This window comes from Lipophrys pholis (assembly GCF_963383615.2).
Source record: "Lipophrys pholis genome assembly, chromosome: 3".
Lineage (NCBI taxonomy): Eukaryota > Metazoa > Chordata > Actinopteri > Blenniiformes > Blenniidae > Lipophrys > Lipophrys pholis.
In genome coordinates, this window is record NC_137627.1 from 20,496,507 (window position 1) to 20,519,601 (window position 23,095).

Here is a 23,095-nt window from a genome sequence, read left to right on the forward strand (position 1 = left end):
GAAGTCTTAATCCCAAGACAAATTAAATGGGCGGAAAACTGTGACACAATAACATGAAATATAAAAAAAAAATACTAAAAGACAGGAATAGACCGAGGCAATAAGAGCAGACCGAGAAACTAATCATGACAGAAACGTAGCAAGTGTTGGCAGGGTCACATTTGGTTCAATGAGATACTAAACCAGGAGTCTGCAACCTGCCAATGTGGCCCTTTACTTCCTCTGTAGCTCTCTGAAAATTACACGGAGAACAATTTTCATCCTACTATAATCTTTTTTCTTTCAATGTTATGTGCATATCTGCCTTATTTTCAAAAAGACCCTCCCGCCTAAAAGTGTTTTAAAAAGGCTAAAACAGCTAAAACACAAAATTTGCTCTTTAAAAAAAGGCTACAAACTGCTTACATTAAAAAAATAAAATATTTAAAAAAGGGTGTTTGAAAGAGGATTGGCTTAAAAACAAAAACAAAAAACAACAACAAAAATTGACAAGAAAAAAAAAATCATTGAAAAAGCTGGATTGCCGCAAAAAAAAGAAGCCCAAACATGCTAGAAAAGATCCTATTTTGTGACGATCAATAATTAAACTAATCATTTGACACATTGATCCATACCCATGAGAAAGTTGGCCTTGGAGGCAGACTGCCTGAAGTGCTGCTCGATGTACTTGGGCTTGTAAGTGACCATGCCGATGAGAGAGTTGAGCTGGATGATCGTCACACACAAGTAGATGAGATACACGGGGTCTGCCAGCAGAGTTCGCAGGGTTGGGATGAAGTCTGTGCAGGGAGATCCCAAAGTCAAACTGTGCAATGTTCCTATCACAGCATCAGTCACTACATTTATACAGCTAAATTATGTTTTGCTTGATGCCTGCTGTTGGAGGAAGGAGGACAACGAACACTGTCTTGAAACAAATGTAGTTCATGGAATTGTAAATGGTCCATATTTGTTGCTTCCAAGGGGGTTACAAAAATAAACTTATTCATTTAAAAAAAAAAAAAAATTGAAATAGCCTCTGGAGTTTTCAACAAGTGGGATCCCGTCTTGGATCATGAATGAAGACAAGAAAATGTGCAACATGCCAACAAACAATGCATCTACACAAATAAATGTAATCAGTTCTTAATTAAAAATTGTTTTCCAAAACATACACTTTCACAGGTTTGGTTGTGTTTTTTTTCCATTTTGTTCTGAAAATCGATCACCTAATAATGAGCGGACAGAGAGACGGAGCAATTTCAATAGCCCTTTTTGTTTAAAAAAAAAAAATCGATTCTATGTGGACATTAAAATGATGTTTGTGTGTTGCTAACACAATCATCAACACCAACAAACAATCTGACAAAATAATGTAACTTCATGTGGGGAAAATACAACTCTACACAATACACTTCTTTCCCACTCACCTTAAAGGTGCAAGGTGCGATACTCATGTAATACCACTTTTGTGCACTAGATGGCGGTGATGAGTTGATGAACCCACACCAAATTTCATAGTTTTTTCAGTTAGTCGTCAGTAGTTAGCAAGCGCTTTAACTATTGTTGTAGGATTTTTTTTCTTCTATATTTAAGTGTTGATACTTCAGAATCAGGGGGAAAAAAATACTTTAAATTATCCTTGAGGGGCAATTAGGTGGGCAAAGAGCAGCACGTTAAAAAAGAGGAGTAGAAAGAAAAAAAAACACACAAAAAAAGGTGGGTGGGCGAAACCAGCAGATTATATAGAGTGGCAGGCCTCTGAGTGGTTGCTGCGGAGGTTGTAAAGACAGTATTGTTCATATAAACCATCAAGAATATTAAAAGCAGCATTTAAGAACAGCAGAAAGAACAGCGTAATGTGCTGCCTCTTCTTCATCTTGTTGGACTGAGGTCGGGTTTCATGCTTACAGCAGATAAAAAACGTCTCAGATGAGAACATGACTGTTTTACAAATTTTTTAATGATTTGAGATAATAAAAAAATCTGTGTATAATGTGATAAAGCACTGTAATAGAAGTATGGCAGTAGCTGCAGCAGCTGTGTATTGATCATCTCTCTTTAGTCTGCCGGTGAAGCTTCAGTTCAACAGTGACTGCTCTCTCAACCACACATAGTAGATTACAAACCCTCTTCTTGTCTTTACGTCTCTCAGAAACAAACTGCAATTTTGAAGCCAACATGCACCATGAAGTTAGAAAAAAGCAGCATTTTATACGCAGACTTCTAGGATTACATCATGTGTTTGTTTTTTTGTTAAAGCATGAGAGGACAATTAGGGCACATTAACGCATAAATATAAAAAAAAAATCGTTATGAGTTTTAAATCCTGGAAAGCCTATATCTCTCTTACCTTTGGCCATTTCTATAAAACTCGTGTGCTCATCTGCTGGATACTTGTGCTTGAGAGGGGGAGAGTCCTTGATGAAGCTCGTCTGCTCCTGAGTGCACTTCTCTGGGACCCGGGGCCCAGACATGGGCAGAGAGCGAGGCAGAAACCAGAACGGGATGGCAGAGAGCAGCGTGATGACCCCGGCTATAAGGTAACCCAGCCACCAGGCCCCCACCCAGCGAGAGTCCGCTGGGGTGATGGTGATGGTTTCTGAGGAAGACAAGCATGTGGTTAATGCTGAGTGAGGATTTCTTGCGCAGACCTCAGTTTCTCATCTCATTCTTGGGTTTTCCAGGGAGGACTCGGCTCATCGACTCAATCTGAACAGACACCCTTTTATGTTGGCTGCTTCTAATCCAGGACGTGACTTTCTCATTAGTGGTCGGGTTCGTTTGTTCCTTTTTATGGCGTCTTGAGTGATTTGTTATTTCTATTTTATTTTTTATTCATATCTCGTTTGGAAATGTTCGTATCTTGGAGGAAGATTTTTCGATCGACACTCCAGAAGAAACATAATTCCTTCTCTTTTTTTCTCTTCACGGAAACAATCTTTTTTAACATTGGTTTATTAGAGCCAGATATGGAACGATGACCCAAAATATTATAAAACATAATGTGATAAAACCCGAAATGTAATTACTGGCCGATAATCTAAAACGACTGAACAAAAATGTGATCTTAATATGTTTAATGTTTATACATTATTTTGTACTGATGACTGGACAAATAGATTATAGAGAATAGAAAATTATAAATGACCTGGGAAATGTTAATCTTATGTAAATAACAATCTGTATATATATATATATATATATATATATATATATATATATAATATATATGTATAAACAAAGAATTCTTTGAATGTTATTCAAATTAAAGCAGTTCGAGTCCAATCCATAAATCCTTGACTCACTTTATGATGTAAAACAATTATTACACTATTAGGGGAAACATATTGTGCCTGCTCCGTAATGTAATATTGAAAAGATTTTAAGTTTTGGGGGCTCAGCGTCTTGTTACATTATTGACCAGTTATTCCATTTTGGGTTTGAGTTATTAAAAAAAAAAAAAAAAAAAAGATGCATTACATTTCAGGCTCAGCACTTTCGTTGCATTATCGACTAGTTATTACATTTCAGGTTATATTACATTATCTTTTATAACAATTCGGGTCGTTGTTACATTTCGGGTCATTGTTGAAGATAGCGCTCTAACACGGCTCCTTTTTGCTTTCTTTCTGATTTTCTCCAATATTCTCTGCCGCTTCCTTTCCTTTGACTTTTTTGTCTCGTTTCCTTTGTTGCACTCTATTTGATTATTGCCTGTCGGAGCTCTTTGTCCCCGTTCATCAGCTAATTGAAGCTTATCCTGTACACCTGTTCTTAGTCTTGAATAGTGCACACACTTGTTGCTGTATCTGATAACATCGCGTTTCAGTCCTCCAAATGAAAAGGTCTTTTTGTTTCCAGTCCACGTTTTGACCTGTGACGGCAGGAAGAGTGCAGGTGTTGCAGTAACATCAGCCCTTGTCTATTGGACGGTGTCTCATTAGTCCCCCGGTTGGTGGTATAATAGCATTCAACACGACATTGCACATGCAATTCTTAAACACATTTATTAAACAAAATAGCAAATGGACTCTTCAAATCACTTTTTGTTTCCACAGTCCGAGCGGTTCTCCTCAGACAAGGTTGAAAAGATGCAACCACTAAAACCTCTTTGTTACTTGATTTGCATTTTATTTTCCAATTTAACCAGGATGAAATGAATGACCAAGAGGGAGAAGAAGGTTTGAACAACTTCTGTTACATTGTTCAAATTGTACTCAATAACAAGTACATTAAAAGTACACAAGTTGAAAAATAACTAATACCTAAAACCTTCAATTGAGTATTTTGTTTAACTACATTTAGGTGCATTGCCAATAGCAAGCAGTTCAATTTACCATATGCAGTATCTAAAGTCATGACTCATTTCTCATATATACAAGTTACAGGTAAAGCAATTCAGAATTAAAGCAACATTTTGCCGGTAAAAACAATACATTTATTGGCTACAAACATGTAAATCAACAGGTATGAATATTAATTCAAACTGTGGTCGTACTCAGTAGCGCTTTAAAGATGCAGATTAGATTACGTTTTGTAAAGTGTACTTCAGTATAACTAATGTTTGAAACTTGAAACGTCAAAACTGATAAATCTCTGAAAAGATGACTAAATTAGTTATTTTAATTCATTACTTCCACCCCTGCTTTTCACTTCCATTAACACATTGGAGCAAAGATATCATGCTAGTACAATTTATATAAGTACCTTGACTGTTGTGATCACTTCCACATGCATAAAACTCAACTGCTTTTATCCAAATTTCCTCAAAATGTAAGTTTCTTCAAAGCAAATCAAGGTGATTCTGTAAGAATAAGCAATGCAACAGTTTCCATCTGTTATCAAACTGGTTGGAGTCTCGGTTTCAGAACCTTTGCTGTGTGCTGCAGATGATGCAAAGAGTCCAATAATTTAACAAAGGATATATGATCTGACAGCAAACATGATTAAAGTTCCTGTTTTTTACTTTTCTGTTTTCGATGCAAATGATGGCAGAGATATTGCCACAATGAGGATTTACAAAAATCTGTGATGAATTAGTGGCGCTGCTGCGATATGTAGTCGCATATACAGGTTGTGCACGGAGGCAGCTGTTCTGCTTTTGTTCGATTTTGCCGTTACACTGCACTTCTTTATCTTTCCTGTCACTGGCGGCCTTAGAGAGCAGCGCAATCGACACGAGCCGTGAATGTAAATGGAGCTTTAGAAACATTTGTACGTCCATTGAACTGGGCCACTGGAAATCAGGCTTGTGCAAATTAAGTGTATTTGAGGAAGAATTCTGTTGGTATGTCTTTGTGTTTCCACACATGACTACATATTTAGCACATCTGGCCTCAGGACCTTTATTCATCATCCATTTTACACAAAACATGTTCAATTGAAAATATCTACCGTAAATTGCCTGCTACACTTAATGTGACACGTTTATATTAACAATATCCAAGGATTACAAATTAGTGTATATTAAAAATGTTTACTTGTATAGGGGCAAGCATGTAACACAAATCAATGTCACATAAGCATCTATGGCCGATATCTGATTCTGAGAGCCTGCAAAGTGTAAACAAGGTCAAATACAGAATTGAGATAAACAATTTATAATTGGCATCGCAAAATAGGACACACCAAATTATTATCAAACACATTGCCCAACTCGGTTCATTCAATTAAAATCTTTCAGATCCCAGCCATCTTCCCTCTCTTCCAGTGTTCCCCAGGGCTCTGTACTTGGCCCCCATCCTCTTCATCATCTATCCCCTCCCCCTTGGCCATATTTTTCAGAGATATATTATTTCACTGTTATGCGGATGACACTCGGCTCTACCTTTGCACCAAAGTAGCATAAATTCAAGTTTGAAATGAATCAGGATCCAGCGTGACGTCTACAGATAAACATTTTTTTCACATATAATTAATTCCACAGACAGAAAAGAGGCCGTTGTTCACTCAAGTGTTCACACATGAAAACCGTCAGTGTTTATCAACTACCACGACATTCTATTCAGTATTCCCTCGTCCAAGTGGCTGCATCTGTTCACTTGACTATCCTGACTTGTCTTGTCTTTTGGTTTCTTACATATTTGCCTATTAATATCAGTGTTTTAATAGATTACATTTTTATTTATTTGACCTTTATTTTAGCAGGCACTTACTGTTGCTGGAGAACAAGTGATCTCTTTCACAAGCAAGGCCTGGCCCACGGACATAATCCAAATTGAAAAGATCAACCAATCTGGCACACTGAACACTGAACTAACATTCAAAAATGAGAAGATTTCTACATCAGATGACATGATGCAAAACAAATAAAATGATTCCAAACAGATGTTTTTCAAATCAGCTCAGAACAGTCTGCGTGAGCAAAAGATGACTCACCCACAAAAACCCCCCCCAAAAAAGGTTAACATGTGTCTGGACAGTTTTCCAAAATAACAATTGGACGTGTATTTGTGCTTGAACTCACCCATTTTTACAAATCCAATGTCCACGTAGATTTTGGCACAAAGGGAGCCCAACAGGTAACCAAACACAGGCCCCACCACTGAGATGGTCTGCACACAGCCTGGAACAGGGCGAACGCGGGAGAAAACACACAAACTTGGTTAGTATCTTGAGCCATCTCTGCCACAGTAGACCCCACGGGTATTTCTACATACTTCATAAAACATAACCAGTTTTAAGACTTTTCTCAAACTCTGTAAAAAAAAACTTTTCAAGTTTTTCCTCTCGTGTTAAAGTGATGCACGTTGTCTGCTGTGGGCGAACACATCAGGGATGTATTGTCTTGCTCACGCTTCAGTAAAACAACACACAGCTCAACTTTTTGTCCTTTTGGAAGTTTTCAATCAAACATACCCCAAAAATGTAATGATCAGTTGAAATGATTCTTTGCCAAAATAAAGCCACGGTCTATAATCTCCTTAAAACTTGTTTTGATTCAGAGTTCACTTTGGGCCTGTTTCCACCTGCCGTTAATATACGTTTTCGTGTGATCCGATGACATGTGGTGAGCCCCGACGCAGACAGCGTATACTTGTCTGTATCATGCATTTCGGGCTAACTAGTTGTTCTGATTGTGTTACTCTCTCTACGTCACTTTGTCTAAATGGGCCCGCCTGCGATATGAGTCACCCAGCTTGAGTGGAATCACACCATCACTTAACAACTCCAAAGTTCCAAACATTTACGGCTCTAATTTCCATAATCTGTAATTAACAAACATGAAGTTTCTTCCAAAAAAGTGAAATCTGATTTCTGCAGCCTTCATGTTTTCACAAAATGCTAATGCCGTTTCATTCAAAATAATCTTGCACTGCTCCAACACTGATCTCTCCATTACGAGCTTCACTAAAACCTGCTGTTCAGTTCTGGATCTCAATGTCGCATTAGGACTTCTCCTCTCACAGATACTGTGCTACAATCAATCACTTTCAATGGAAAATGGTAGTTAATATCTCCTTTGTTGCTTTTACACTTTCATCCCGCAGGCGGGACTCTTGTGGGCAGTAGTTGAACTGTAGACAGCATGTTTGCCCTCCCTGTCCTAGATAGACAATACATTAGAAACACAATACACAGCCATACATGCCTTCACAGCAGGGCTGCACAATATTAATTAGACATGCAATATGTGATAATGTTGTTGAGCATGGTGATCTCAAGGTGACACGCAATTCAACGTATGTCTTTGTGCTCTAGATTTCATACCTAAATAACAGTGTTCTTTCACTTTTTGGAGCCAATAAAGCCAGATGCAATAGTGCAGCCATTGTTTTTCTTGCCTTTTTTCTTTTGGTCACATGTGCGTCGAGGTACAGAGAGTACAGAGCGCCACAGGAGATCCTTCCTTCATTCCTTCCTTCCTTCCTTCCTGTGGCCATAAGGCTCTAACTTCCTGTACATAGTGCTTGCTGTGTTTTTCTTCATTTTGTCCTTTCTGTGCTTATATTAGTCACCGTTGAGCCTTGTACATAATGACTTTGTTTTTCAATTTATTCTTTTGTGGAGCAATACTTAAAGGAATTTCTCTCTGGGATTAATAAATATTCTATTCTATTCTATTCTATTCTATTCTATTCTATTCTATTCTATTCTATTCTATTCTATTTGCAGACCCCACTAGTGGAACAAATCGTACTAACGTATTGTGTTGAGTGATTTTTCATTGGTTTTTGTGCTTCTGGCCTGTTGCCACCTTTTACGATGTAACATTGAATAAATAAAGTGAAATACAACCCACAGTCTACGTTGGCTAAATATGTCGCCATGCAGACGATGAATGCACATATATTTATTTATTACTACAATTGATGTCCTGATGAGGATAAATCATGCAGCCCGACTTCAAATCGTCAAAGAAATGGTCCTGTCTGAATAGTGATAAGAATAAAGGCGGCAATCTCTCTGCGTCATGGGGTTGATGAAATAGATAAAAAAAACTGGATAAAGTTTGGGATGTTGAATGGAGGATAATGCCAATAAAGCTGATGCGGGCTGAGGCGATGATTCATCTCCAGTGAAGGTTTGAAAGCTCCCTGCTGGCCTCCACTTGGCGCCACACAAGGACCAAATGTCAGACAAACCCAGAGATAAAACGGAGCCAACGGGCTTGTCAATGTGCGACACGCTCAGTGCTTGATCACTACTGTTTGTCTTCCTTTACTCACTTTAAAACTGAGCCACTGCAACGGTGAAATCAACTACACAGACCTTGTTACTGTGACGGCAACACACATTTTTAATTTGGCCTGACCTTTCTGACTGGCCTGACCTTTGCATGAAATAATGCCATCAAGCAGCTTCAAACACCAGATGCTCCCCGACACAGGAAAAAAAAAAAATCTCAGATGGAAGTTCTGAGGGTCTGGGAGGCCATTTGCTCCCCTGAAGCTGATGCTTTTTAAGCAATTTTTCCCAATTTTAAAGCCATTTAGCTATATTTTATACAAGAGCAACATAATAATATCTGAATGAATCTTATGTATTTAATGAAAATCAACTTACAGTCTTTCTATATGTGGAACAGATAAACTTAATGTCTCAATGTTCCACTTTCACAGTGCAACAGTCTAATTCAATGATGAACACATATTTTCACAAGAACTCTGCTGAGTTCACGGTAGTTTCTCAGTCTAAATGAGAAAAAGAGTAAATTTCGATCTCACTTTGACACTGATCCAGTGCTAAAAACATGCATGGAAAATATTTCTAACAATCTCGACTCTAACAAGTCACGTTCAATATGTCTGACTAAGAGTGACCTGAAAGGGACAATCATTCATTCTCAGCCAATCACTGATCCATTTTATAATTTGTTTGTGTAAGATCCAGTTCATCACCTGTTGCTAGCGAGTCAGTAGCGGAACATTTTGTTTCGATATGATTCAACGTTAATCTAATATTATCCTTGATGATGGCAAAAAAACTTAGGTGCCTCAAATTTCATAGAAATGACCAATTTGAATTTCAAATTGGCCAAAATCCGTGGAAAATTACCATTCCTGATACTGTTAAAAAAAAAAGTGCACAATAAGAAAAAGCTACAACCAGAGGGAGATTTGTGTGGAAGAAAAGAGTTAAAAAATAATAATTATTGCACAATCGTTTTTTAAAACAGAAATTTAAGCTGAAAAGCATCTGTCATTTATTGCCTGTATGGATCACATATTTAAAGTTGGGTGTTATTGGTGTTAATTTGTATTTTCACCAGTGGCAGCTGTTCATCTTACCAACATAGAGCGCGGCGTTCTCCTCAGTGGTGAAATCGTCGATATAGGAAATCCCCAGAGGTTGAACTGGTGTCTCTCCGATTCCACGCAGCACATTTCCCAGAAGCACATAGATCCACATCGACAAGTTGGACTCGCCTTCGCAACCTGAAAAGAAAAGATGAGGAACGGGTCGTCAGGACATCTCAACTTGCACGCAAATAATCTGTGTGTGTGTGTTTAAAGGCTCACCTGTCGCTGGCACTTGAGGTAGTTTACCATCTTGTGTGGGGTCTGCTGGTGAGCCCACTGGACACGGAGAGGGATTATTGGTTGAGTTCACGACCCACCGCACCGACGTTTCAAACTCATAGCTGTTCACAAAGCACAGACTGTTCAAAATTGTGCTCCAAGGAACCAGTGGCCACAGTTCCAACAGTTATAGGAGAGCTTTCAGCAATCTTTACGTGCATACCTGAATGGCATTATGCCTTAAATTCTATAATGCAACTAAAATAAACACATGTATAAAACAGCCAAAATGAATATAACAGTAAGGTACATTTTTAAAAAAGACTAAAGAGTAGTGATGTTACCGAAAGTGAATATTGACAGAATCTGAGCTACAGATTGCTGGAATATACCAGGAATTTACTCAATCGAAATGTGGCTCATAGTAGGAAACTTAAATATAGTTGGTGAATTTCTACTTCTTTTTTTTTTTTTTTTTTTTACTATCACCGACCACGACAACTGATGAAAAAATGGAAAAACTGGACTGGTACAGTTGAATATCAACAATCAAAACAATCGAGTAGAACAAAGATTTCCCAAATTACTAGCTTAACTCCCCATGGAAATTTACCATGAACTTTCAAGAAATCTATTGCAACCCTCATCACATATACAGCATAAATATCCCATCTTTTGAGAAAGTGAAACCGTAATAAAGCCCGCTTGGCTTTTACTCACCGTCCAATGATGAAGTGAGGCAGAGCGATGATGAAGGTGCCGATAGACATCAGTACACAGCCCACAGCAATGATCTTTGGCCTGTGGAGCTTGGCCCCAAAGTAACTGACGAAGGCAATCACCATCAAGTTACCTGGAAAAGAGAGAGAGAGAGAGAGAGAGAGAGAGAGAGAGAGAAGCTTTATATTCTATATATTATTCATGGTGTTCACAGTATTAAGTAAAATCATGTGCAGTCGGTATGTTTTCTCTCAACCTAACTCCACAGACATCTGTTGATTTATTATATGCTGTTTATTAAAAAAAAAAAAATGTTCCTTGCATATATTAAACTCAATGCGGAGGCGATGGAAAAGTCGGCATGTGCACATATACGCGTTGCCAAACAGCTGAGCTCATCTGGCTGGTGTCAACAGCAACAATCATCACTCTTCGTACTCCTCTCTCTTTACCAATAATTACCCTCCCTCCCTCTCTGTTCTCCCATTCTCTTGTTTCTTGCACCTTTTTTTCCCCCGCTGCCCTGCACTGCTTCTCCGTTACCCCGGCAACAGTCCTATAGAAAAAGCCTGTTGCCTAGGCCACATGAGAGAATCGGCTTTCACAGGGGATGGAGAGACGGAGGTAGCCGCAAGTGAAGCATTCGACTACGACTGCACACAACTTGTCCACACCTCTTCCTCCTCTGCCAGAAGGGCCTGTGGTAAACGTTGGACACGTTTTTTTTTTCAAACTCTTCTCAAACTCTTTGGCATTAATACACCACTGTAACAAAGTGCAAACCAAATATTCACCTGCCTATGGTTGTAAGTACGGTCTTGTTGGGATTGAAATAAAACGTTTACGTGGGAATTTACCATCAATTTACTGTGTTATGGAGCTTAAGCGTTAATTCAACCTGGAAGACGGTCCGCCGGCCTATCATCCAATCAACGCTGGCCTCCAGGCACTCCCCCGTGGCAACCAATCATTGCCCAGGTTCTGCCTCTTAAGCCTCACGGCCAAGCCGCATTGCTACATAGAGTGACTCTAATCCCCGTTTGCCTCAGGCTTCATCCTCCATACTCGCCATAACCAATGTCCAGACCCTGGGGGCAAGAATAATCCCAGATCTTTGTGTCCATGTTTTCATAACTTCATTCACAGTCTCCCGCCGGGCTCTGAGCACCAAATAACCTCCCGCAGCTAACAAAGCACTTGTAACGCATCTCCGTGTTTGTGAGTCTTTCCAGGGTTGAATTGTTGTGTACTTAAATCAGACAGTTTGCAGGTTGTTGTTCCACAGTGGGCCTCAGAGTAGGACCGCTGAGCCCCAGCAGCTCTCCGCACGCTGCACTGTGGCAGCCCACTGAGTTGAAGCAGAGAAATAATTTCCCCGGGTCGATCAAAAAAGTAGGCTTTCTTCTTCTTCCATCTTCCAACTGCTGTTGGACTGTGACTCTTCCCTCTGTGTCTTATCTGGCTCTGCACTTTATGTATGATTAATGGCTTACATGAAAAACTAAAGTTAAATGAACTGCCATTATGTAATTGTCCTGGAAAGTTCACCCGAGAAACTGTAGGCCACATCATTTGCTGAAGTGTAGAGTACGTGAACAATGTATTTCATGTGTTGGACTGACATTTTCACTGCTCTCTTTTAAACTCAAGACTCCTGATTTATTTCCACCTCTTGGAAATTGAACAGATTCAAATTTGGAGCAGTTTGACCCAACACCTCTACAAAGAATATGATCTTTTTTTAAATGGTTAATATGTGAACTGGTAATTTTGTAAAAAGCACGACAACACTTGTGCTCCAGATCCTGAAATAGACAATAATTAGAACCAAAGCAGCTCAGAGTGAAACAAAATTTGTGGTCATTCTTAAAATGTTTATTTGTATTTTTTCTTTGTTAAAACCAGAGAAAATGTATGTATTTTTTTTCTTGCTAAGGTTTTTTTTTTTTAAAGTTAAAATAAAATCACTTATATAATTCATACAATTATAGAATTCACATAATTGTACATAAAATATGATAATTTTTCAGTCATACATGTTACACTTATTTCATAATTCATGGCTTAAGAATTGTGTTCTCTAAAATGTTGTATTTTATAGTGAGTCATCATTGTGAGTCACTGTCAAAATATCAATAACGTTTTATCCATTTTACCTCCATTCAGGTTTTGTCTTGGAAATGAGCAATGAGCTGCAGGTCCAGAGCTGACAGGTAATGCTTTACAGAAAGAAAGGCAGTTTTTTAAAAAAGGATGAAAACATTTTTTTCAAAAGTTATAAATGTCGGATGAATGGCGCATAAATGACTAGTTCTGGAAAGGGGGGATTAAATGGATGATTTGCCAAAGTTACTGCATCGACATATCATATGTTTCAGACATTTGGCTGTCCTCAGGTTTAACTGAGCTCAGAGGCTGTGTGTTATGTCCCTGTGCAACATATGACTCACTCACACACACACACACACACACACACACACACACACACACACACACACACACACACACACACACACACACAAAAAAAAACATTCATTCTGCATTTTCTGGATGAATCCTGTGTGAATATCTCAATGATCCATTAATATTTCCCCCCCCAAAGACAGAGAGAGTGGTGGGAGGGGAGGTCATGACACAGAGACTATAAAAAGACCAAGAAAACGGCGGCAGTGATTGGCAGGCCGGCTCACCTATCTCAAAGCTCCCATCAATGACACCTATTAGGTAACTGGGGATGTCGAAGCGCCTCTCCAGCTGGGTTATTGTGCTCTTCATGTAGCTCCCCGACAGAGCCTTCGCAAAATAGGCAAAGGACAAAGCCACCAAAAACATCTGGGGGAAAAAAGACAAGCATTTTATAATTGCATGCAAACAGACATGGGTACACGAAAGGAGCAAATGAACCAGATGATCGTTCGAAACAACCTAAATGACTGAGTGGTTGCTGTTTTGACAAGCAATGGGCAAAGAGAGGGAGTAAACAAAGTGCCTGTCATGTCAACAACAGTGCATTGTTGTTGATTGACATAAAATATAAAGGAATTAATTAATAATAAAGGATGACACATGATCCCAACAGGGAATCATAAAACAATGATTGTGTATAGCAGCTAACCAAAGACTTAAAAATAAAGGACGTTAGGTTTAGAATTGCATGGCTTAGCTGCATATAATGTATACAAGGTATGTGATATAATAGCTCAACATATCTCTCTCTCTATATATATATTCAGTATTGGCTCAGCTCAGAGGTGTCCATGGGATGACATTGCAAGGTGTAAAAATAACATAAACACCATTATATCTGCTATATATGCAGCTAGGTTTGAAAATTTTGGGGAATTGTCAAAGTACGTTCTATGGGAATAAATGAAATTTTATGTGATTTAATGGGATTTATAGGAATAAATGGGAAAAAAACAGGAATTTACTATGTTGAAGGTTTCCTTCTAATAGAAAAGTTAAATATAGTTGATGAAAATATATTTGAGCATAATCCGAACTAAAACAAGATTCCATACAAGTACAGTTGAATATGTATGCCGATCCTCAATCACATGCACACAGCTGACTGCAGGGATACTGACCACGTCTCCTTCATGATTCCGAGAATCCTGGTCAGGACCTTTGAGCTCCGAGCACAAGACTACTGAAGCCACACATTTGAGCCCGTGGACTACACAAAGTAAAGTACATTTTGATGATATTATGTGGTAGTATATTCAACAAATTCAATGTACTATTATTTTTTAACTAGTAAATGTCGCAGGTAAATGTTAGGGGTGTTGAATTTTTGTTGTTTCTACGATACATTGTGATAAGAACTCGACAATACCACATCAGTGGAGCAACAAAACCATAGATTAGAAACCAAAATTTCCAAAATCCCCAAGCTTACTTCTAGAAGTTTTCAGGTCATTTTCCACCCCTTTGCAACCCTATCTGCAGCTGCATAGTACAATGATCAGAGCCCCTGACTTTTACCAGGAATACCAGGGTCCGGCAGTAACAGAGTCCTGGTGCAGACCAACATCATCCAGTAGGATCTCAGGCAGTAAAGTCTACATCAGTTGCTATGGTAACTGGGCAATCTGTTTACAAATGGGCTACTGGAACACGGCAAACATGGACAAGGTCGGGACAAAGCGGAACTCATGAAATGAAAGCTGACGTGGTTCCTGTAGTAATAGGAGCACTTGGAGTGGTGACCCCTGCTGCAGCAGATCCCAGGAACAACAACTCAATCTTCATCAGTCTTGTAGTACCACTTCGTACCACAAGATGGTGCAGAGTCACGTCACCAATCAAGCGACATTCAACCTAATAACAGAAGAAGCAGCAGCAGATTCGGGCATGAGAAGGAAAGGGAAATTCGATGAGCGCTGAAGCTCTAGGAAACAATCAAACGCGCAGAACAAAGGAACGGCGACTCACTGCTGCCACCCAGTGCACAAAAGTGACAATACTTAAATATTACAAACTGTACCTTTAAGCCATTCACGCTGATAATCAACAGTCATGCCACTTTTTTCCATTACAAGGTGTAACTCGTCACCCTAACATCACGTTTGTTTATTTTTTGTATTGACAGCCAGTGAGACGTAAACACAACGATGGGAAACATTTCAGCTGTCATTATTTATGAATGATAATGGCCATATTAAACATGTTTTATCTATCTAGATCAAATGATTGAAGCCAATGTCCATAAATGACTATTTTGTCCCTCTCTCTCTCTCTCTCTCTCATAAAAAGGAACACGACATACCAGTTTAACACTTTGTAACGGCACGCAGCTTCCTTTTCAGAACTGACACTCACTTATAGCACCAATAGAATGTATTACTACAGACAAAGAGTTGCACAATGGGCATATTATAGTCTCTGTAAAAGCACAAAAAAAAAAAAAAAGAAGAAATCCATGAACTGCACTGCTTGCGCACTAATTTATTCAGCTATGCAGTATTTCTACATTTCTAAGTGAAATGTTGCCTTCAAAGCATAAAAGTACATGCCAGTGACTGTATTATGTTGCATCTGGTTGAGCTGCTCCAACAACTCAATAGGAATCGGAGCACACCAATCCCACAAGCAGCTTTATGTTTCTCCGTGCATGTTTTTATGCTTCAAATGCGCCCAGCAGAGTACGGCCTGAATGATTATTCTGCTGCTGCTAAATAAACAAGTTTTCCATGACTTATTGAGCGTTTCAGTTAGTACAATAAAGTCCCTTCTTGTACAAGATGAAAAAATATTTGTTTGGTTCTTCCTGCAAAACATTACGAAAGAAAGTGGAACAGAGATTGAGAGTCGATTGTATCATATCATTGCAGCAGAACACTTTGTTCCCGGGCGGTTGGCTTATTGGAGCTTCCTTCGGTTCCCGAAAGTGAAAAGGAGCGGCAGAGCATTCAGCCTCACCTCTTTTAGAATAAGGCGCCGAGTTGGACTTCAGGAAGCCAGCACAGTCTTTATGTTTAAGCTTCAAACTTTCCTATTTGGCTTGGTTTATAGTCTGGACTAGCTCTGGTCACCCTGAACCCTTTCTTTAGTTAACCCTTTATGGGGCAAGTCACCACGTGTGGTCAGCTTCCTTGGTTCTTTAAAACTAGCCATCTTAAGTAAAACAATTCAAGAAGACCGGATTACTTTGCAGGACACTGGTACCATCAGGATGAGGCAAGAGGAATACAAAAAGCTTAATGAAGACTTGAAGTGGTAATTTTAGCTTCTTCAGACATTATTTTAACTAAAAGTTGTCAAATAGGACATGTTTTTTTCAGTTTCCAAGCCATTTAGATTATATATAGATAACAGTTAGTTCGGTCTAGAAAAATACTAATAGAAATATTCTTTAACAACTACAGAAGAAATTGTCAATTTCCAAACATTTCAACTCCCCATCTATAAAAGTATAAGCTACTTTACTGTCGGACCGCTTGTAAGCCTTTATAATAGCAAATATTCAATAAACTTTAATTACATAGCACATTTAGAGCTAAATCAGTTAGAATGCACTTCACAGTTACACGCACGCACGCACGCACGCACGCACGCACGCACGCACGCACGCACGCACGCACGCACGCACACACACACACACACACACACGTAAACAGCTGCCATGCAAGGTGGGAAGAACCTGGAGTTCAGTATGTTCCCCACTCTCTTACTCCGACCTGTTGGACGGGGCGAGAGAGGGAATAAAACTCCTAACACAGGAACTGGAAAATGGCCTGCTCGACCAACTATTACATGTTGTTAACTTTGGCCCATCGTGCTGCAGTCTGTTCTCTCATAGTCGTCTTATTTCTCACTTTGATATCCTCCAACCAGTCGAGGCAGAAGTTCTTTAACTCTGAGTCTGACTGGTTTTTTTTTCCTCTTTTTTTTTTTTGTAACTTAGAAAGTTGAGTGCTTTGAGATGACTGTGAATGCTGTTACATACTTATTGTTATTAAAAGAAACAAATCAAGAGAGAGGCCCTGCCTTCCTATTTTTCAAAAGAGTGCATATTTCCAAGAGTTTAGCGAAGGGACTCAGCATGTTCACGTTGGTGGTTCTAATCTTTTTAAGTGATTGCTTAAAGCGAAATTCAAATGGAAGAATGCAACTCTTGTGTTTCGTATGAACGGGGCCGGTAACTCCCCTTGTGACCCGCTGTCAGTCCCTCATACAAATATGGGACAAAAACATGACATTCAGTGGCGTCTCGCAGACATTTTGTGCGGCAGGTGCTCAGTGTAAAATAAGGGCACCTTGTGCAGCGTGTGGATCCACCGGCTGCTTTATTATAGTAGTGTGAGAATAAAAAAAAACAACAACATTATAAATACATGTTGTAAGTAATTGCATATTTATCTAAATACTGGCAGATTTTTAAAAATTGCTTAAAAAAAAAAAATCTAAGGAAAGAAAGAGTAGGAGAGAGATGAGTGAATGTCACTACACACCCTCCTGCTTGTACAGCATTACATGTATTGTCTGTAATTTAAACATGTAATTGTGAAAAAAAAAAAAAAAAGCTGCAGTGAATCCATTTGAAAATTGACAAAGAGGTACTTGGGGGTGTCTTGCTGTCAAGGCCGATTTTTTTCAAAAAGTCCCTAAAAAATCTCTTTGTTTTCACTAAACTGCACCACATTCTTGTTCTACATTACAATTAGGTGTGACTTTAGTGTGTGATTGTGAAAAAAAAAAAGCAGCAGTGAATCCACTTGAAAACTGATACAGTGGTACCCGGGGTCCTGTAGGAATGGACAGGACAGGAACGTGGTGCAGTTTTCCGAAAATAATTTGATTAGAATTTTTAGGAAATGTTCTGCCTGTACAGTAATGTAACGTATGGGTGGGATTTAAGTGTGTAATTGTGAAAAATGTCGATGTCAATGATCACGTCAATATGGGCCACAGACAGTACAGTGTACACTATTTAAGAAAAACGAACATAAGCTGCAATCACCAAATTTAAAAAGAAAAAACATATTTGTACATATATAGGACACACTTGTCTATAAGCACAGGTGTCCGCGTTGTAACAGGGCATGGATTTCACTGTGGGATTGTTGTTTTTTTAAAAGAAAAAAACAACCACGGCTTCCATTGTGGGGCGAGGGACGGGAGGGAAAGAGAGAGAAGGGGAGAAGGAGAGAGGGAGAGGGCAAGTGAATTACTGCAAAAATACATAAACACCGAGGATTGTATCACTGTTCATAAAGTATTGGTTTCATTATGATTATGAGGAAAGGACATTTTCCTCTGAGGAGGATGATTGCTCAGCCACGGAGCGCTGCAATGCGGGGTTACGTGATGCACCTGAACGCATCCCCCATATATTGTTGGCATGAAGCTCATTTACCCGTAAAAATCCACAAGTTAGCGTCATTGTTTAAGCCGCTGGGTTCAAAGTGTGTGGAAAAAGTAGTGTCTTATTATCCGGAAATTACGGAAAGTTCCGATACGCACCGTATGCTAGAAAAACGTCCCGGTACGCCGAGGGGTCAAATTTAGAAGTGCCATACCAGCCCACTTAAAGCACGAGCTGGTGCTTGTAAATAAGTCGTGGCTTGTGGTCAAGGTTCCAGTACAGCAAGCCACCTCCCTTACGGCAGTCAAAACGTGAGAAAAGCATGAGAGTCACGCCACACAATTAATCCCACAAACACACCATGCTCATGGATAGGACAATGGCAGTGGTTATAATGCAGAAAACATTATGCGGACACACAGCCTGAAATACTGCCTTCAAAATGAGAATTATTTTCACTTTCACTTGACGCTGTCGGAGAGGCTTTATTTGAACGACATGTCTGAACTCAAGGATCTACATTGCAGTGACATTCGGCGGAAAACTGTACACAGAGAGGCGATTCTCATGGTCTGCACACCTAATTATCACACCAAGAAAGCAAAACATAAAGAACACTGTGAATGATGACATATTCTCAATAATGAACATTGAGTTGATTAATCACAATTTCTGTATGTGTAATCCAAACATTTACACAATGTATGTGTTTCGTAGGTGTCGAGTTAGGGCGGATTTGTTGTATTGCATAAGTGGACTTATTGAAGTAGTCAAGGAATGTAAATATGTCAGCACAGGCAACGTGTACGTCATCAGCGTCGAGGGTTATGCAGAGTTTGACCTTTTGGTCATGTGTTTAGAGCTGAATTGGAAGCAGCTGACTACTCAACTAGTTCTGGTAAGGACATATGAACAAAGTCAGAGTGAAGCTATGAGGAGGTTTGAATAACACACCTGAAAACATACAGTACATGTAATACTCTGGAGTTTTGGAGATAGTCAAAGACTAACAACCTGTCTCACGAATGCACGTTGCTCATATAGAGCGCCCATTGACATGATTCGGTGATAAATAGCCCATCAGTGGAAATTGACCTCCAAGTAGATTGCGCACACCGCCATATTTGACCAAAGGGCATAAAGAACAAGAGCCCACTATATTGCATGCATACACATCCACTGCACGCCACCATGTGAAAGCTGGTTTTCCTATGTACCATTCAAAGCTGATCCCTGTTGTATTTTGTTAATGTTTTCTCAGCTTCGGAAATGATGAGAGGAAATGTAAAATACCTCCTTCAAACTCTCAATGGTGTTTTAGTGAGTAATGACCCTCAAAAGGGAAATAAGTCACATCAAACTGAGTCAGTGCATTATACATGTGTTAACAAACACTTTGCGCCAGGAGGGGCCTCGCACAAGTTTCAGTGATATCTATAAATGATGCATTGTTTTGTGTGGAGTCTGTTAGAGGTTACGACTCTTTTTGCATTTTGCAGAAACCTGATGTGGCAAAATCAATGGGAAGATCTACAATCTGCGCTCATTTTGACTGCCTAACGCCAAACTCCACAAGGAATGCATGATACAAGGTTAACATAATGTATGTGATAATGTTGTTTAGTGTTGCAATACAATTCGCAAATATAAACATTTAAGTAAATGTCAAACGTATGTGTTCATTTCTTTGGACATTTGTTATTCCCGATAAGTGTTTTTTTCTCTGTCAGTCAAAATGTTTTCTGTTGTTGTGAATTAATTGCGATTAATCTCCCTGTCAATTAAACTTTTCAGCGGAAAGATTTTCTGTAGCGCAGTTGGTCTTTGGCCATATCTTACTGCACAAGTTGATCTGAAATTAAAGTTAAATTTCTAATATATTGTGCAATACATAGTCCCTAATAATATATAGCCAAGACTGGGAGGAGCAATAATTAAAGCTTCTCTTGAAGGGTTCCAGACAACCTCAGGAGTGACACAATGGAAGGAGTTCAAGAGGAACTGCAGAGAAAATGATAAAAATCATGAAAGCAAGAAAGAAACAAGTGTGAAAGTATGGAATTAAACAAGTTGAGGGTACAACAAATAACTACTTTAATAAAATACATTGTTTTTTAGAATTGAATTTAGTGAACAGTAAGTATGATGGATACAAATCAAAATGATAAAACCAGAAAATTCTTGAGAGAATTGTGTGTACATGCCTCTCCTTTAATCTCCCTGTCAATTAAACTTTGTATGGGACATTTATTCCCAGTTTTTTGGTATTTATATGGAAACTGTTAGCCAAATTTAAAAGTTACAACGGGGTGGAAGGTTTCCAGTGAATTTCTATAGGAGGTTAAGCTGTGGAATTTGGGAAATATTCATTATAATCAATAATGTTTTGTCGCTGTATCAATGCAAAATTGTCAGTTTGCGTCGTGATGCATCATAGAACCGTTTAAACTCAACACCCTTAACATTTCTATGGGATATTTGTAAGTTAAACATTGTTAATACATCCAATGTGTTAAATATATTACCGCATAATGTTATGGCTTCAACAGTCTTGAGCTCCGGGCTAAAAAGTATGCCAGGGTTCTAGACATGATCGGTGCATGTGATGGAGGAATGTACACACACCCCCTACACGCAATAGGGGGCGGGGCCTCAACAACCCTGCAGCAAGCTCTGTTCTATATTCATGTGATTGAGGAATGGCATAGATAGATATTCAACTGTATGAAATCTGGTTGTTTTACTCAGGATTATCCTAAAATATGTTTTTTTCCCAACCATTTTAAGTTCCCTTTTTAGAACAAAAATTTAATTGATCAAATTCTTGGTTTATTCCCATTAATTCCCATTTGTTCCCATGGCAAGTTACCAACTTTGGAAATTCCAGGAATTTTGTAACCCTGTACAGCAAGTTGCACTGCAGACATGGTTTGCTTTTATGCTTAGCCGTCTTATAGCCGCAACCAGAATTGAACCCCCCCCCCCCCCCCCCCCCCCCCACCTGCTTATTTAACCCAGCTTAACTGCAGCTTCACAGACATTCTAAATTAATAAACACATTTTTATTGCCTATGAAACCCAACAGCGGTTGATAACGATTTCTTTCGATGTGAAAAAACATTGGGAAGTCTGGCATTCAGTCAAAAATCACAATTGTGTGAAACAGCATGTGCAGCTTGAGAGTTGGAGGGCCGAGGGAGTTGCAGTGCAGCTTCAGTTCCAGCGTTGTTGGAGGATAGAACAGGTTCCTCCCCCCACACTCTGAAAACCTCTAACCATGAATGAAGTTTCACTCAGGCATTTCCAGGGAAAACTTCAACATACAAGACATGCAACAGATGAAGAAACAAAGTGACTTTGGATCTCATCAATGACTCCTCATAAAGCGAGTAATGTTTACAGTTTCAGGAAAAGTAATCCCTTGGATTACATTTCCCTCCTGAATAATGTGTTGCTTGTTTTAGGATTTTTTTTACAACAATAGCATGTATTGTGACTTTGTCGTTCTCTCCTCTTGAAGTGGTGTTTTACCAATCGCTGAATAATCACTGGCCTCATTGTGAATAAGATCACTAAAAAAGAAATTCACAATTAAGACTGTGTGATAATTCAAACCGCTTGCTGTAATACGCTTAGACTAACACGGGCTTCTGACCCAGAGAGTTTTTGCTGGTTAATGAGAGCGGTCCAAATACAGAGATTGATTGTAAATGAAACAAACCAGTAGAGGACAGTGTGTGTGTGTGTGTGTGTGTGTGTGTGTGTGTGTGTGTGTGTGTGTGTGTGTGTGTGTGTGTGTGTGTGTGTGTGTGTGTGTGTGTGTGTGTGTGTGTGTGTGTGTGTGTGTGTGTGCGCGGAGCTCTGAGACAGTGTTTGATGCAAAATAATAATTAAGAAATTAAGAAAAGTTAAGACAACGTGGCATCAGAAACCCAGTGTTATTGATGGAATTAACAGAAAGCGGAGAAAAACACCGGATTAGAGTGGAAGCGGGCCGTGCCATGTCCCACCCAGCCGGTCGAGGAACCGAACAATTCTGAGAAGAAATAAATCCGTCCCGCGGCTGCAGGCTGTATTATGATAAGCTGCTTGAACACTATTGTCTCACTTGACTTTCATGTGAGGAAAAAGCAACAAGAGTGTCTGATCTCATTTTAAGGCTTTGGAAACGTCTCATGTTTCTGACCGGAGACGTACTTTAGGAGAATATTTTGGAGGTTTACGACATTTACTTTTAGGGTGAAATCTCGATAAATCCGTTTGCATATCAGCAGGAGGCCACAGAAATATCGGGCAGCTGCTAAAGCCGACAGCAATTAGCCTGAGTGTGTTTTTGATTCGAGGGCTTTTGTCACTAAAGGACACTCGTGTCGTCATAGCACGGGGAATACACTTTAGACGACAGGTAGATGAATTAGATCAAGAGTCTTTGCGCGCATCAGGAACAATTGTATCTTTCTGAATGATATCTGCACGCTTCGTGAGACAAAGCTTATCACATCGTGTGTTCAGATTTTTGAGAAACTATCTGCACAAAATGGAAAAAAATAAAAGGACACAAAAAACATTTTATGTTGGCGACTCACATGAAAATGGTTCTCTAAAAACAAATCCAAAACAGACT

The 23,095-nt window shown here is 39.2% G+C and overlaps 1 protein-coding gene across 1 annotated transcript in view; it reads right to left on the reverse strand.

Annotated features, from left to right (window-relative positions):
• LOC308107922 (solute carrier organic anion transporter family member 1C1-like) overlaps window positions 1-23,095 on the reverse strand; it is a gene marked incomplete at both ends in the record, with an annotated part of 43,037 nt that overhangs the window by 13,745 nt on the left and 6,197 nt on the right. The window contains 7 exons of the mRNA XM_080460520.1: window positions 615-779; window positions 2,333-2,581; window positions 6,449-6,547; window positions 9,714-9,860; window positions 9,945-10,066; window positions 10,665-10,797; window positions 13,355-13,496. Coding sequence (XP_080316646.1) covers window positions 615-779; window positions 2,333-2,581; window positions 6,449-6,547; window positions 9,714-9,860; window positions 9,945-10,066; window positions 10,665-10,797; window positions 13,355-13,496 — 1,057 coding nt within the window. The remainder of the gene's footprint in view (window positions 1-614; window positions 780-2,332; window positions 2,582-6,448; window positions 6,548-9,713; window positions 9,861-9,944; window positions 10,067-10,664; window positions 10,798-13,354; window positions 13,497-23,095) is intronic.